Here is a 16909-nt window from a genome sequence, read left to right on the forward strand (position 1 = left end):
ACATTTACATTTAGCAGACGCTTTTATCCAAAGCGACTTACATTACATTCAAGTTACAGTTTTTACATTTTATCAGCTCTTGTTTTCCCTGGGAATCGAACCCATGATCTTAGCATTGCTAGCACCATGCTCTACTATTTGAGCTACAGGAAAGCTCTGTTATTGTATGGAGTAGCATTAAGATTTGGCATTATTTAACTAGCCAAACACATTTATTGGAAAGAGATGTCCACATACTTTTGACCATGAAGTTTATCTGCCTGCTGATTAGTGGTATGTTGCTCTGACACAAGCTGATTAAGAGGGTTGTTGATGCCGATAGACCAGTAGTTAGACTCGATAGACTCGCTAGACGAGTAGTTGAGATGAAACCAGCTTGAAACTGTCAAAACATACCTTATTTGTAACCATCAATGGTACAATCTGGTCATTTAGTCTGGTCTAGGCTGTTATTTAGCAGGTCTGAATCTCACAAAACAAAAACCATGGCTGTATCCACATTTACACTGCACTTTATAGGATGATTCATTCACGTTGGTAGATTAGATCAATTTCAAGGGTCACTGACTTAGACTTGTTGGTTTGTTTTTCAGTGACCTAAAGAGAAATGTCTAAGCTATATGCTGCTAACTGATTACTGAAAACCATTTAAAATAAGATTAAAGCATAACAAGTTCATAATAAGGTGTCTCTGTCATTTTTGCAACTGAGGCAAACTAAGAACGCATCCAAGAGATTATTTATGTTGGCAATACATCAGAATTTCTAAGTTGTTGTTTATCACCGCACTCTCAGAAATAAAGGTACAAAAGCTGTCACTGGTGCAGTACCTTTTCAAAAGGTACACTTTTGTACCTATTAGGTTCAAATATGTACACTTTAAGTACTAATATGTACCTTTAAGGTACCAAAATGGACCCTTTAGGTACAAACATGTACCTTTTGAAAAGGTACTGCCCCAGTGCCAGCTTTTGTACCTTTATTTCTGAGAGTGTGTCTATAGCAATTTAGTGTCTCCTGAGGATCTGTGAAGTTTCTGTATCTTGCAAGTTTTTTTTTTTGGTTGTCTATGACTAAGTTTCTAATCTGGTATTGAATATGGAAATTACTGACCCAGTGGTTTCTAAATATAGTTTCTAAACCATTATGATTGTATAGCTGCTGATAAGACTCATATGCAATCAAGTACTGCTGAATCAGTCATCGAAGCTGAGTAAAATTAGGTTGTGTTTGTGTACGTGTCATCATGTGTTTATGACGAACTCTGGCCATGTGATGATGTGATGGAAATAACAGATAAATGAAACTGAGACAGATACAGCTGCTTTTGTTGTGTGTGTGTGTGTGTGTGTGTGTGCATCACCAGGGTTCTTGTAGGTAGGTAGATTTGAGAACACAATTAAAAGTGCACACAATTATGACATTCATGGGTCCTAAAGTCAAAATGGGACATGCAGCCATGATGTAAACCTGTTTTGTTTGTCCTTTACATAACTTTACTTAAAATGGCACGGAAAGGGAGTGTTTGGTTTCATGTGTAATAAGCCTAATTTGTTTTCAACTGCCCAATGCCCAGAATAGATCTAAATGTATGTTCTAGTGTTTTAGTTTTACTTACCAACCAAGATAGTTTCAACCAAGTGAGTTTCAATATAATAGTACTGTGCATTTGTTGAATTAAAATAAATTTTCTAAGTTTGGTTATTAGGATTAATGGCAAGTATAATAGTAAAATGTTGACACAACATTGGAAACAATATTCCTTCATTTAAATTTGATCATTTGATCATCGCTAATTGTTTTTTAAACTGCCACAATGTAATTCTGCATTAGCAATTAAACGGGTAATCTCCTCATAACAATGTCTCATTTAATTAAATCATGCATCTGTTTTACTTTCCTTATAAGACTGTTACTTTCTTGTTAAAAGAAACATTTTAATACAGGATAAAGAATGGTCAGTATATTACTAGGTAAGTTCCATTCTGAAACATTTCAGGAAAAATTTAAGCTTGTCCAATGGGGAAAACATTATTAATTTGTTCAGTCATGGTTTAAAAAAAAAAAAAGCATGTTGCATGCAAACACTAGTTTCTAATGTCTTAGGATAGCAAAAACAACTGATGTATGCTGAAATTGGTGTAGATATTATAAAAAGTCTAATAGGAACATTAAGGGTTGTTTTTTTTTCTGATTTAGTTAAAGGACAGGCCTAAACTCTATTTGCTTCCTGTGGTTTTCATCAGTACTGAAACTGAAAGCTGAAACTGTGTTTGCACTGTTCAGTACAAGCACACTCTGCTGGAAAAAGAAAGTTATTCTTTAATTCTAGGAAGGAGTGGCTTATCCAGCGTCGCTCAGTAACAACTCCATAAATTGTTTAAATGCCTCTAGAGTTATAGGAAGATCGTGACATATCAGAAAACCACTGGGATGGGAAGGAAATTATGAAGGTAAGAATGCGGTGCATTACTAATTCTTTTGTGAACAGTTTATTATTTATTAGAAAATAGTTCATCTTTATACCAAAGATCATTAAATTCTGTAATCATCTGTGGAATTCAAAGCTGACAGCTTCAGTCACTGCTTACTTTACTATTTTTTATATAGAAATAGGTGAATAGTGACTAAGTCTCTCGTTCTGATAAACATTCCCTTTTGAGTTACACATAATGTCATTTGGTTGAACTGTTCCTTTAAGAGATGCTGATTGAAAATTATTGTTGTTGGTGTTCACTTATCTGTAGATTAATTCAAATAAGAAAAAGTTATGTGGATTGTGCTTATTGTGTCATAATTGCACTTATACAGTTATACAAATTTGTTTTTGCATTACATTTAATGAAATGTAAAGGTTGTGTTCACAGGTTCACAAGAATTTTCAATTACCACACCCGTTTTTATAAACACAAATTACCATATGTAAAGACATGTTCCTTACAACTTTTGTTTATTCAGTCTGAAGGCTGAAAAGGTTTATTGATCAATATTAGAAGGTGTGACAGAGTGCTGCAGCCATGACATCAAAACCTGGAAGAGTAATTTGCTATCTGGGTTCCCTTGACATTTCCCTTTAGGTTTTTATAATGTTTTTTTGCCCCAAAAATATATGAGCAAAGCAAGGTCTGTAGTAAGCATAACTTGACTATAACTGGGAAATTTTGTTGTATGGGTGTGTGTAAATTAAGTTTTAGGGCAAAACATCAAAAGTATTGTCCATTTATATTTATCACAGTCCTTGTTTTACTTGAAAACCCCCATTATAAAAACACATAGGAAAATCTCTAACAAAACTATTATAAAAAATACATTGTAAATGGAAGTAGCGAAAACTTCTAATTGCAAATTATTTATTTTCACAGGAATTTTGTGTCCTTTAAGTCATGGCTTTTGCAGGAAATCATCATAATCTTCAAACATTACAAGAGTCGTATGAGCTGTGTGTGGGATGTAATAAGTGCTTTAAAAAACAAAAAGAGATTTCATACTCCTACAAGCAGATTAGCCATATCTGCTCAGAAAACACATTACTAATCAAGCGGAAAGGTAACAATTCAGTGTGGAGGCCCGTTGCCCCCCTGCCAGACTTTCCCAGACCTTACAAATATGTTGTTTGCTGGCACTTCACTGAGGAAAGTGGATGCAAGCAGCATGGAAGTAGATGTACCTTTGCTAGGAGCTCAGAAGAAGCAGCGCTGTGGAACATCATGAAGGATGAAAACTGGACAATTCCTAAGCTAGTGAAAGTCATAAAACCAAACCAAAGGACACTGCAGTCAAAGTCTCAAGAAAAAGGAAGACAGTTTGACTGCACATTCTGCCGGATCCACTTCCCAACAGATGAGAAACTGATGAACCACTGTTTCAGTGTGAAACACAGGAGACTGATCTTTGAAGATACAGGTACCTCTCAGACTTGGGAGTATCGTGATCCGCCACCAACACACAAGGACCTGAAATTGTGTGAAAGGTATTTATATGAAGTGTGACATGGCATTAGATGTTTGCTTGTGTCAAAGTAAGTTAAAGCAGCCTATAAAAAATTCTCTCATAGATCCCTGATATGTGAGTATGGTGATAACTGCACAAAGGCACACAGTCAAGAGGAACTTCGTGAATGGCAAAAGAGAATCAAGGCTTCACGAAAAAGAGCCAGAGATGCAGCCGAGATGGGTCTACTGTCCTATCAGGACAAGCTTTTGGAGGAATACAGATACAGCAATGACAAGAAAATGATTGTAAGTGGGCCGTTCAGTAATGAACAGTGAATAATGTCATGTTATGACATGTTGACAGGTGTATCTCTGACCTCTCTGACACTTTGATCTCTTTGACACTTTTGCATTGCTACTGTACTTGCATTTAATTTGAACCTTCTGTTATGTATGCTAACAAATACATTTTATTGACCCATGCTATTTTTTATTATATTTTTACAACCAAAGCTTTAATTGTACATTTTTAAAATTGCTTTTTACAATATCATAAACACTGATTGAATCAATATTCCTGCAGATCAGTGACACCCTTCCTGATGTTTCTATCATCTGTGACCCAGATATAGACAGTGTGTATGTAAGGAAAAAGGGAATACAGTGTACATGGAATTTTACCATTAAATCCAAGGTTTGTGCATTAACCCGTATAACATGTATAACGTTTGTCTTTAAAAAACATTGTCATTGTTACATTTGACCAGGTATGTTACAATAGAGTAATACCAGTTACTAAGTAATGATAGTACTACATTTGCTCTTAATGTAAGAATTATGGGGTTCAGCTCATAATTTTGATAACAAACCTTAAGGAAGTCCTTATCCTTATGTCCACAAGTAAGATAAGAAAAAAATAATAATATTTTCTAAACATGTTTAGACGGCTGAAAGTGTGAGCCAGTAGTGTAGGATAGCCTCTGCAATGACACTGATCTTAATGAAATTCCAAACTGACTTAAATCCCTCCAGGAACTTCTAGTGATTATTGCTTTATTCAAACGGGAACTGGGGGCGAAATTCAGCCTTGGCAAAGACCCCGATGAGGAACTGACATATTCCAGTAGTGCTTGGTTTAAAAACAACCAAACAGGTGACTGAATATTTCTTACAAAACCCAGCAAGAAATCGTATGGCATGCTTTTACTAACACTAATTACTTAATTAATTGTTGAACTGCCAAGTTCAAAAATTATTTTTGCCTGAATTATTGTGATAAACCTAAAACCTTAAGTCCTCGTTTTATGTCAATGTCTCGAGGCTCTGCAGAGTATGAAATCCCAGTGTCCTTCAAATCTGACCAACCAGGCCAGTATGAGCAGTGGGTAGTGTTTGACTTCAACACGAGACCCGTACTACGACAAAAAATCAAGGTCAGAGTTGGAGAGGATGAGTGTATGGGAACATCAGTCATGACCCCAGCACCTGAGATTCCGCTAAAAAAACAAAAGACTGAAGGGAATCTTGAGCCCTGGAATGAGGAAAGCCTGGAAATCATTCCATATTTTAAAAGAGAAGAGGCAAAGAGAAAGCTGATCAATAGATACAAGCTCATCACGACAGACCAGATGAACAGTGTGATTAACCATGACAATTACAAACAAAGCATGCACAATTTTTTATTTCGGGAGGAAAAAGAAGGAGGCGAACTACTTACTAGGTATGTATAAATATGTAAATATATTTGGATTTGACAACTGAAACAGAATTCTAATTCACAAACTGTACTCTCTCTTTTCAGGCTGAATCTACGAGGCACTGTGCAGTTGAAAAATCAGTTGTTCGATCTCAGGTTTGGAATGAAATGGGCTTGTCCAGGGGAACTTTTTGCTTCTGTGGCTCTGTCTCACCCACTAACTCCTGATGCTCCTCAAGGCTTCATAGTGAAAAGACAGGCTATCAGATCTCTTGTTCGTGTTGTGAAAAACAATGATTATTTTGGGCCTATTTATGAGGCTGAATTTCTAAAAGACGCTGCCACAGAGACACAAGTACTTTTGCAGCTTTCCAAACAATGCTGCACTGATTTGAACCTGCAGAATGGACAGCAGTGTGAGATGGAAGTCCAGTTCCAGCTAAATCGTCTCTGGTTCTGCGAGATGCACAAAGCCATTGATGATCTCCCCAACTTAGACAAAGTCTTACCTGACCTGAAAAACAGCAACGTCTGTATTTCTTCTCAGTCAGATACAGGAGAGTTAAATGAGAAGCAGCAAGCAGCAATGAACTTTGTTCTGAGTGTAACAGACAACAGAAGCAGCATCCCACCTTTGTTGATTTATGGACCTTTTGGAACAGGGAAAACTCGAACCCTTGCAAAGATGACCCAGGCTCTTGTGCAGCAACCACAGAACAAAATCCTGATTTGCACACACACAAACAGGTAAGGCATCACAATGCAGTGGCATTTCGGAGTACTACTCCACAGAAGTAGGTATTTCTCTAGCTCATACAGTAAAGCATGGTGCAAGTAAGTTTAATACAGTCATTGAAAGATACAGTTATTTCTCTTTTTTCTTGATACAGTTCTGCTGATCTTTATGTAAAAGGACATTTTCATGAATATGCAGCTGTTCATCATGAAGCCAGACCTTTGAGAATCAAGGCAAAGGAGAGCAATCCCAGATCCACTGATACCATCACTCTACAGTACTGCCATTTATCCAGAGACGGCAGTCATTTTGAGTTTCCTGATAAAGCTGTTTTAGATTCCACAAGAATCATCATAACAACAACTGCTGTGGCTCGTTTCTTCCATGACATGAAGCTCCCTGAAAACTACTTCAGCCACATTCTGATTGATGAAGCTTCGCAGATGTTGGAGTGTGAGGCTCTTATGGCACTGGGCTTAGCAGGTAAAAATACACGTGTTGTTTTAGCAGGAGATCACATGCAGATGGGACCCAAGCTCTTCTCTGTGAGACAAGACAAATGCTCAGAACAAACCCTGCTCAATCGCCTCTTCTATTACTACCAAGCTGAAAACAGTGACATCGCCAAACAAAGCAGAATCATTTTCACTGAAAACTACCGTTCCACAAAGGACATTGTGGATTTTGTATCAACACATTTTTATGTGGGAAAGAGTGATGTGATCAAGGCTAGAGGAGATGTGCCTCCTCATCCAGACCAGCATGCCTTGCAGTTCCATCATGTAAGAGGAGAATGCTGTTTGGACCCAACAAGCATGTCCTGGTTCAATGCGGAACAAATTCTAAGCGTTGTTGACATTGTGCAAGGAATAATGGAGGAATGGCCTCAAGAGTGGGGTGATAAAGATCCAGAATCAATCTGTGTCCTTTCTCAAGGCAGACAGGTATCAAACCTATAGCTACTTACCAATTTATATTATGCTTTTATTAATGGCATCCTGCTATTGTATCAAATGCATGTAAGTGTGTTTATACACAAGATGCTTTTGCCTCTTTTGTGTTTCAGGTGTTGGAAATCAGACAAAGACTGTGTCAGCTTGGACAGCCCCGTTTCACTGTGGAGAATGCAGAAAATGTGCAAGGTAAAGATGATGCATTACTCAAATATAATACTGTGGCATGATTATGCTCAAAGACACTAGTATTAATGCTTGTGATTTACAGAGCATACTGCCTTTTCCCATATTTTGCAGGAAAACAGTTCAGAGTAATCGTGATTTCCACTGTGCACACCAAGAACAGCTTATTGGAGACGGACCAGACCTGTCTTGAGTTTTTCAATGACATGCGAGTGCTGAACACAGTTATGACAAGAGCCAAATCCCAAATATTTGTTGTTGGAGATGCAGCTGCCCTTTGCTGCCATCAATTCGGTACATGCTGGAGACTATGGACATCATACACAGAGGATTGCATCAACAAGGGAAGTGCCCATAACTTCACCTTGGATTCTTTGAAACAAGATCTCCTTGAGATATCTGAGCTCTGCAGAAGTGAGGATGAAGACAGCAGTGATAGTGAATCAACTACATCTGAAATACCAGACACAGAAGACCCAATACTTCAAGAGCTTCTCGATGAGAGCAAATACATAAACGTTACATTGACAGAGGAAGGCTTGTTTCCAGTTTTTCAACATGAGCAATTCATCAGTAGTGTTAGAAACCAAATTGCAGAAGTAGATGAAGAGCAATTGTTGACTAACTCTTCAACACATAAGCACTGTGAGCTGGTCAAAGAGAGCTTTGAAAGAGCTTATGCAAAACCACTTGACGAGCCCTCCATAAGAATTGAGATCATGGGCAGAAAAAACATAGGACAGGCATTCCCAGGAGACAAGGTAACAGTGGAGATCCTGAGTGAGATATCAGATCCTCCTACGGGAAAAGTAATCAACATCCTGGAAAGTGCGGATGCTGTCAAAGAATTTGTCTGCACCCTTGAAAGACACGACAGTCAAGTGATGATACCTATCAACAAATGCATCTCCAAAATCTACACACCATTCTGGAAAGACAAACCAAATCACATTGCTATAAGAAATCCTGAGAACCTCAAAGTAGAGAAGTTCATCAAAATCAGTGAAGAGGCACACAGAAAATATCTCTTCGTTGTCAAATTGCTTAAGTGGGGAAATGTTTGCAAATATCCCCTGGGGATTGTTGTGGGACAGTTTCCAAAGATAACAACTTTAGATGATGGATTAAAGGTTCTTGACATAGAGTTCCAGTTGAGCAGGACACTTTCTTCATCTTTGGAAATACAGATGAGAGACTTTCAAAGTCTTGATTTATTTGAAGATGGGCGAAAAGATTTTCGCATGCTGCCAACATTCACCATTGATCCTGCTGATTCACAAGACCTTGATGATGCAATCAGTGTACGGGATTTAGGTGAGTGCTATGAAATAGGAGTTCACATTTCTGATGTTGCTAGCTTTGTGGCTAAAGACAGTGAACTGGACAAATATGCAAGACAGCAGTGTACTACATTCTATCCCAGTGGGAAGGAGCCAATACACATGTTCCCTAAAGAGCTGAGTGCTAATTTCTTCAGTTTGATTCCTAACCATGACAGACGAGCAATCTCCTTGATAATTCAAGTAGATACTAAGACAAACCGCATAATGGAAAAATTAATTTGCAAATCTGTCATTCACTCCAAGAGGAAATTTTCTTATGATGAAGCTGAAGACATCCTTGAAAACACTCATCAGCATTCTGACCTGCTTGAAATCTGCCTTTTGAAAGCATGGACCTTTGCTGAGGTCCACAGGAGATTGAGGAGACAGGAAGACTGGTGCTACAAACAGCCAGATGAAGACGTGACTCTGGGAAGAAGGCGATCTCACCTAATGGTGGAAGAGCTGATGGTCATGTTTAACCACATGGTTTCTGAACATCTTCTGTTTGATGAAACAACAAGGAGCATAACTCCACTGAGATGCCAGGACAGGCCAAAAAATGAAAAGCTTGCTGAACTTTTTGACAAAAATGCCTCCTTGATTCCACTTTCTGTTCACTTCTCAAGTCAAATTCAAATTCATAAGAGTGAATATGCGTCTCATGAACTGAATAACCAAGGTTTGATCCACCGCAGAGCCATGCCAAACCCTCAGGCTGGCATTTCTGATTCTGAAACCTTCCCCATATTAAAATCTGTTTTGAGATGCTTGAAGACAGCAGTAGAGCAGAAAAATATCTACAAAATAATTGATTTTATTGTAACTGATGAGATTCACCCCCAACTTCTTCCTTTTGCTATTGCATTTAGGAGACTGTTTCACAAAGCATGTATTCTGCGCTCAAACTCAACACATGTCTCAAGAATTGGGCATCATGATTTAGATCTTGACAGCTATACATGTTCCTCATCTCCAGTCCGCCGATATATAGATGTTATTGTACAGCGCCTTCTTCATTCTGTGATTAACAACACAAATGTTAGGTACAAAGCTCATGACATTGACCTGTCTTGTATGGAATTTTCCAGAAAAAACGACCAACAGTCAGCATATCAGAGGAAAGCAAATGCTTTACATTTTGCAATAGAACTGTCGACCCAAAGCGAAAGAAAGGTGGCCTACATTGTGGAACTCAATGCATCAGGGACAAACTTCAGATTATCCTTCCCACTTAACAGAACCTCTATATCAGAAAACTTAGACATTATGTACAGGGATCTTCAGTTGGCAGATCAACCACATTTTGATGAAACCAACAACTGCATGATCTTGAAATGGGTGCGAAGGATATATTCATTCTCCAATCCTCACATCCTTGCTGAAGTGAAAAAGCAAAATCCAAACTCAGTCATGGCCTATGTCTCTACAAAGACCTGGAAATGCGTAGCAGCTGCTCTTAGAGAAGAAAACTGGGACAGATTGTTTCCCCTGATTGAGGAGCTTGACGTCAGCTCAAGAATCCATGCAAGACAATTCAATGAAAGACTGAGAAATGCTAAAAGTTCAGAAAAATCTGATCCTATGTATGCTGAGCATTATGCCGAACTGTCGATGAGAATAAAGCCAGGTGAAGCGGTCGAAGTACAGCTAGGTGCAGCCACGGCTCGAGGACTAATGACGCCAGCAATTCAGCTGTTTGCTGTTCATCCAAAATTTGAGATTTGTTTGGAGCATGTGAAAGATCCAATCAAGTGTTTTTCTAACTATGCTCTCCACTCATCAAGGAATTCATACAAGACATACATGGATTATCAGGAAATATGGAAACCTTTGTGTGAAATGGAGTCAGCCTCCAATGCTGTTGCTGAAAATGAAAGTATTCTTATTGAAGATGCAGCTTTGAGATGGAAAACCTCTCCTCAAAAGACGCATCAGGGGGTTTTTCTCCTCCCACTGGACAAAAAATCTCAGTGGTCCATTGACTGTGACCTCAGGAACAGTTTCCTCTGCATTCGAACTAGGATTCACCAGAGTAGTCCCTCTCAGTGCACAGCTCTCATGGATATTCCTTCTATCACTTGGGTGGCCCATGGCATAATTACAAAAGTTGACGAAACAGAATCCAAAGAACCGAAGAATTTACAAATTGATTTTCAGATTAACCACATGCCCATGACAAAGATTCCAGAAGCAATATTCAGTGAGAGGACAAGATTTACTCTGGAGCTGATTCCAAAGCTTCTGCCAGATGCGTAAGACTATAAATTATAGACACTAAAGCTTATTAAAATGTTGTATTAATGTAACTGTATTGTTTTATGTGTATAGATTATAATCACATCTTCAAACAATATGTGTAGGCTATGCTTCATTAATTGTTATGCTTTATTTAATTTTCAGGCGCAAAGAGGACGCAATTAACAGTCTAACCAAAGCCAACACACTTGTAAAAAATATCGCCATGGGCAGAAAAATCAACTCTGAAGGAGGTGCAACAGTTTGACATTTACTGCCTCATTATAAATGTTTTGCATATCTATATTTCAAATCCTACTATCAAAACTAATGATTCACTAGCCATCTTTTAAACAATTATACATTCAAATATAGTTTCATTTTGTTTAACACTGTATTTCCTCAAAGGATGCAACATGTTGAAGCAGATGCCAGCCAGTTTTGAGATTGACAAGTATCTCCCTTCTGGGTTTTCCCATCTAAACAACAGTCAGTGCAAAGCTATAAGAGAGGCACTGAACAACCCATTCACTCTTATCCAAGGCCCACCAGGTGAGAGATATTTTTGGACTTTCTTTGGTTTCTTTGGCCTTAGGCTATTGTAATTTCCATTCCTTCCCTAAGTTACGATCGCATCTTTTAGTCTAGGGGTTACAGAGCGGAAGTGACGAAGTTAAAAGATGTGATTAAATAAATAAGTGAGCATTTAGAAATCTCATTTTCCTCTATCCCAGCTCTTATCACTTTCACCATTGACACTTCCCATAAAGGTTCACACAAAACCCTCTATTTAACACCATAATACGAAAGAATACCAAATGCCAGAAATATACTTAAGTGTTTTATTAAGGGCTTAACATAAACCGAAAGACTATATATATCGAAAATATACAATATCAGGGCACTTAATCAACTTAAATAACCAAGGCGTCAGGAGAGAGCAAATGCCAAAATACCAAACAAAACAGTTGTTCTAAAGGTTATAATAAAATAACTTCCCTGACAAAAGAAAACAAAATAAAAGACAATAATCTTACCTCTCTCCCTGACTAAAGAAAAACAGGTGAAAAGTTTAGAAGGGGATAAACCCAAATAAATCGACGCCCATCTCCCTACACGCTTTCACAGAACTAGACTCACACAGAATCTCAACAGTAACATCATTGTAACCACACTTGAGGTTTACATTTCACAAATTGCTCAAGAGCAAATAAAACAATGTCTCTGGGATAGCAGATAAGGGACTCCTCCCAAGCTGTGTCTCTCTGCTCCTTTATATCTGTTGCACACTGTGTAACAGGGAAACCACGCTGCCGCTAAATGCAATCAGCTGTGGATGATTTGGAGCACTGCTTGGCAGAGAGAAAGAGAGAGAGAAAGGGGGGAAAAAAAGAGGGAGGAGAGAAAAAACATATGACCATATCCCAACATACACAATTAAGTCACGGGACGTAACACCTATTATATTACTGTTGTGCATTTTCACAGGGACTGGAAAAACTGTTGTTGGTGTCTATATCGTGTACTGTTTGCTCAAGAATATACAACAGCTTCCTGCCACCAGTTCACAGAAGAAGACAGCTGTTCTGTACTGTGGCCCCTCAAATAAGTCTGTTGATGTTGTTGCAGGTAAATTTTCTGTATTGCCAATTATCCGGGGGGAAAGAACATTGCCTGACTAAGGATCACTGCAACTTAAACTTTTTTATATGAATGTGTTGCAGGTCATCTCCTAAAACTTCAAAATGAACTTAGACCTCTCAGAGTCTACAGTGATCAGACGGAGATGTTGGAGTTTCCTTACCCAGGCTGCAATCTGAAGCTGTCACGCAATTCAAAAAGAGGCGAAAAACCCAACACAGAGCTCAGGTATTTGCCAAATGCTGTCCATCTATCACTTATTTGAGTGTAGATATAACTGCCGATGTAATATGCATGTATTTATAAATGAAGAGTTTATAAATTGCAAAAGCCTCCAAGTACGTCTGACGTTTTTCTTTAAAATTAGCATTTCTTTTTGGCTACTATGTATAGGTTTCTATTTAAGTCCTGGTACTACTGAATGGGTTGAGGCTGGGATTTAGCGCATTCGAAGGGAAAGTACTTGATTCACATATACTATGTGTGGAGAGCATTCACTCAGTATTGTTATCTTATTTTTGCCCAAGATAGCTTTTAGAGGCTTTTGCATTGGAACTCTTCAAATCTAAACCTTGCTTTTCACTAACAGATGTGTATTGTTGTTGTTGTTGAATTATTAGTTCCATTGCACTACACCACCTGATTCGAAAGGATGACAACCCATATTCCACACAAATATTAGCTTTTGATAATAAAATTAGAAGAGGAGCTCAATTCACTAATGAAGAAAAAAAACTGTATGTATGGCTCATTAACTACAAATCTCTTTTTGATTCTGTGTTATTGTATGTTAGAAATTGCTTGGAAACAATTTTATCGAAATGAAAAGCTTAAATAAAAATAATACTAATAAAATAAAATAAAAATGTAACTTTTTTTAAAGCTACAAAGACGTTCTCCAAGAGGCTCGAAAGCATGAATTACTGCGGCATGATGTCATCTTGTGCACTTGCACAGCAGCCTCACACCATGCTTTAGCTAAAGTCCTCGACTTCAAACAGATCATCATTGATGAATGTGCCATGGCAACTGAACCTGAAGCCTTTATTCCACTAGTGGCTCATAAGCCTGAGCAGGTACGACTCCAAAGTAGTGTTCTTTTTAGACAAACCCTGATTTGGATATTAGCACTTTCATTTCATTATGTTTGCATTGAACAAAGATGCAACATATTTGAATTCATTTCTAGGTTCTTAATATTGTATTAATGTCATGTTGTAGGTTGTTCTTCTGGGCGATCATAAGCAGCTGCAGCCTGTAGTCCACTGTGATGTGGTGGAGCGACTGGGAATGAGCAAATCTCTTTTTGAGCGTTACGTGGAGAAAGCACTCATGCTTGACACTCAGTACAGAATGGTAATAAATTAATAAATAGCTATTTAAATAATAAAATAAATAGCTCTAATACTATATTTGTAATAAAACATTTCTGTCTGGTGCTGTTATTTGCTTTTGGAAGTTGTCTATAAACTGCTGTTCAATTTTTCTTTTAAAGTTATATGTTTTATTTTTATCCATTGATAATATATATATTTTTTTATCTTGTGATAAATCTAAACAATTAAACAGCAGTAGTTTCACTTAATTCAAATTAAAATTTCTCCATTGCATATCTTGTTTCTTTCAGCAAGAAGACATTTGTGCATTTCCATCTGAGGAGTTCTATGAAGGAAAGTTAAAAACTAAAACATCACCCAAACCAAGTCTCTTCCTTATTAAATCAAGGCCAACATGCATCGTCTTTGGTCATGTTGAAGGAAAGGAGAAAAGTCTGGTGGTCTCGACTGAACGGGGGAATGAAAATTCAAAAGCAAATTTGGAAGAGGCAGAAGAAGCGGTAAGAGAGAAGTGTAGTAGATTAAATTACGAGTATATTGTAAATTAGACTTTATCTAGACTAATCTAAAAATCTAACATGGCATGGCTTTGTCCATCTTTAACACATCCGTCAAAACTTAAAACATGACAGCCGTTTCTAAATAATGGACAAATACTGTGTAAATTTTGTTATTTTATTCAAAGACTTTATTGTTGTAAATTCAAAATACCTCCTAAGAATATATAATAAAATTATATATCAATTTATTTCAAATTGTGATAATCTTCCTACAGGTGCGGATCGCCATTCTTTTGACTGAGGCTGGGATAAACACAAAGGACATTGCCATTCTCACACCATATAATGCTCAAGTGGCAAATATTAAGGATTCCCTGCTCGATAAGGGTATGAGTGACATCACAGTCAACACCATCATGAAAAGTCAAGGTAATAACAATTTTAACAAATGCCATTTTACAAGTGACACAATAAACATATAATATTACTAAAACTTTTAACACTGAACCTTGACCCATGACAGAAATTACAATTATCATTATTTTGCTGTCTTCATAAAAATAAATACAATTAAGGATTTTTTTATTCTTTTGTTGTTTTTAAGGCAGATACATAGCCTACTTGAAAAATTGTTTATGGTTGCATGTTTTGACAATGGCATGTAGATATTGTTTCTGAATTAATTATGTCTGATCTTTTCTCTTTTGTTTGTTGTGAAACACAGGAAGTGAATGGAAATATGTCATCATGTCAACTGTGCGCTCTTGTCCCGAATCTGATATCGAAACAGAACCAACCAAATCCTGGATTATGAAACGACTTGGATTCATCATGGACCCACACCAAGTTAACGTGGGCATCACCAGGGCTCAAGAAGGCCTGTGCATCATTGGTTAGTTACGCCATCTGCTCTGAATCTGATGAACAAACAGTCTGTGCTTGTGGGAGTCAATAATATGTGAATGATTTGATCCGTAAACACCTGCTAGTTATTTGAATAATGCACACATCGCATTTTTGTCTCTTAAGCATTATGAGTATTATTCAGTCCTATAAGCCTATAATAATTTCAGAACGATATGATATCATTTATCTTTTTTTTTTGTGTGTACAGTTTATGTTAATTGTGACGGTTAATATGTCAAATGCTATTAAAATAAAACTAAACCTCCTTTTAATATGTCTACATTATGTATTTTATTATTATCAACAGTTTTATATTTGATGCTTGGATTACAGTGCCCTGATTCTGCTATTTTGACAGGTAATAAAAACTTGCTGCGGTGCAGTGTGTTGTGGAGAAGACTTCTGGATCATTATAAGGAGAAAGGATGTGTAGTGAATCCCGCCCGGTACATCCAGGTTCAAAAACCCACTAAAAGTCTGCTGAGAACTGCTAGAAGATGATGTGCTTCATCCAGTTTTATTTTTGTAGCTGCATTTACTTTATAGCTGTGTTAAATGTGCACTCATATACTCTACATTCACTCATTTATACATTACTTTGTGATTTAAAAAAAAAAATGGACATCAGGGAACATTGCATCGTCAGACCTGTTGGATATTTGTGCTATACATAAATATCATCATAAAATAACTACTCTTGAATGGCACTTTAGTATATCTTAACTTTTAATTAAATATTAAATATATTTAAGTCTGTTTTAGTCTTGGAAATTATATTGTATTTATCTATTTTAATTTCAGCCTTCTTGTGAAGTTTGCATTACTCAGCCATAAATTAATAAATCCATGTAATTACGAAATATAGAAATGAAGGACATTGTTATTTACCTCAATCTTCAAATCAATTTTACCAGGAGAGCACCACTAGACTATGACTATCGCGATGTCAATGTTTGACCACTTAGAGGTGCTGTACTAGCATATAAAGCAATCCTAAGGCAAAGTGCAATTAGTAACTGTGTATGACATATTTTTAGGTGTTGTTGAATTATTTGTATTCAATTGTATTTATAATGTTTTCTGTTGTGTCTGAGTGTATAATTGTAATGCAAGAACCTGAAGGTTCTGTATTTATTTGTTTACAAGTATAAAGATGTATCTGTGAATGTAATATACTTCATAATTTATGTTTACTGTGCAGCTCTTTACATAATTTGCACAACAGTCCATACAAGAGCTGCAGAATGTATTTGGACACCAAAGTCACAAATAAAAATGTGATTGATTAGCTCTGTATCTGTGTTTCAAATGCTTTTCTCTTCACTAACGTCGCTGTTCTTCATCATGTTTGAGTCTCAATGTGTTTGAATCAGGTGGTTTGCATTCATAAGCTCAACAGAATTGTGTCGCTTTCGTGGGTGGTTAGGACAAAAATTACATTGAAAAGATACTTTTATCGTGT

At 37.1% G+C, this 16909-nt stretch overlaps 1 protein-coding gene across 1 annotated transcript; it reads left to right on the top strand.

Moving 5' to 3' along the window:
* The first annotated feature begins 2332 nt into the window (after positions 1 to 2332).
* Positions 2333 to 16697, top strand: LOC131542696 (helicase with zinc finger domain 2-like). The gene is made up of 21 exons (XM_058779610.1): positions 2333 to 2453; positions 3363 to 3970; positions 4055 to 4238; positions 4516 to 4626; positions 4965 to 5085; positions 5262 to 5652; positions 5734 to 6375; positions 6519 to 7308; positions 7431 to 7506; positions 7618 to 11080; positions 11229 to 11317; positions 11472 to 11615; positions 12552 to 12692; positions 12788 to 12932; positions 13325 to 13441; positions 13588 to 13780; positions 13926 to 14060; positions 14332 to 14541; positions 14817 to 14970; positions 15266 to 15433; positions 15806 to 16697. Exons 2-21 carry the CDS (start codon positions 3384 to 3386, stop codon positions 15946 to 15948), a joined length of 8004 nt encoding a protein of 2667 aa, XP_058635593.1. The 5' UTR covers positions 2333 to 2453; positions 3363 to 3383; the 3' UTR covers positions 15949 to 16697.
* Positions 16698 to 16909: the final 212 nt, after the last annotated feature.

This window comes from Onychostoma macrolepis, chromosome 06, assembly GCF_012432095.1.
Source record: "Onychostoma macrolepis isolate SWU-2019 chromosome 06, ASM1243209v1, whole genome shotgun sequence".
NCBI lineage: Eukaryota > Metazoa > Chordata > Actinopteri > Cypriniformes > Cyprinidae > Onychostoma > Onychostoma macrolepis.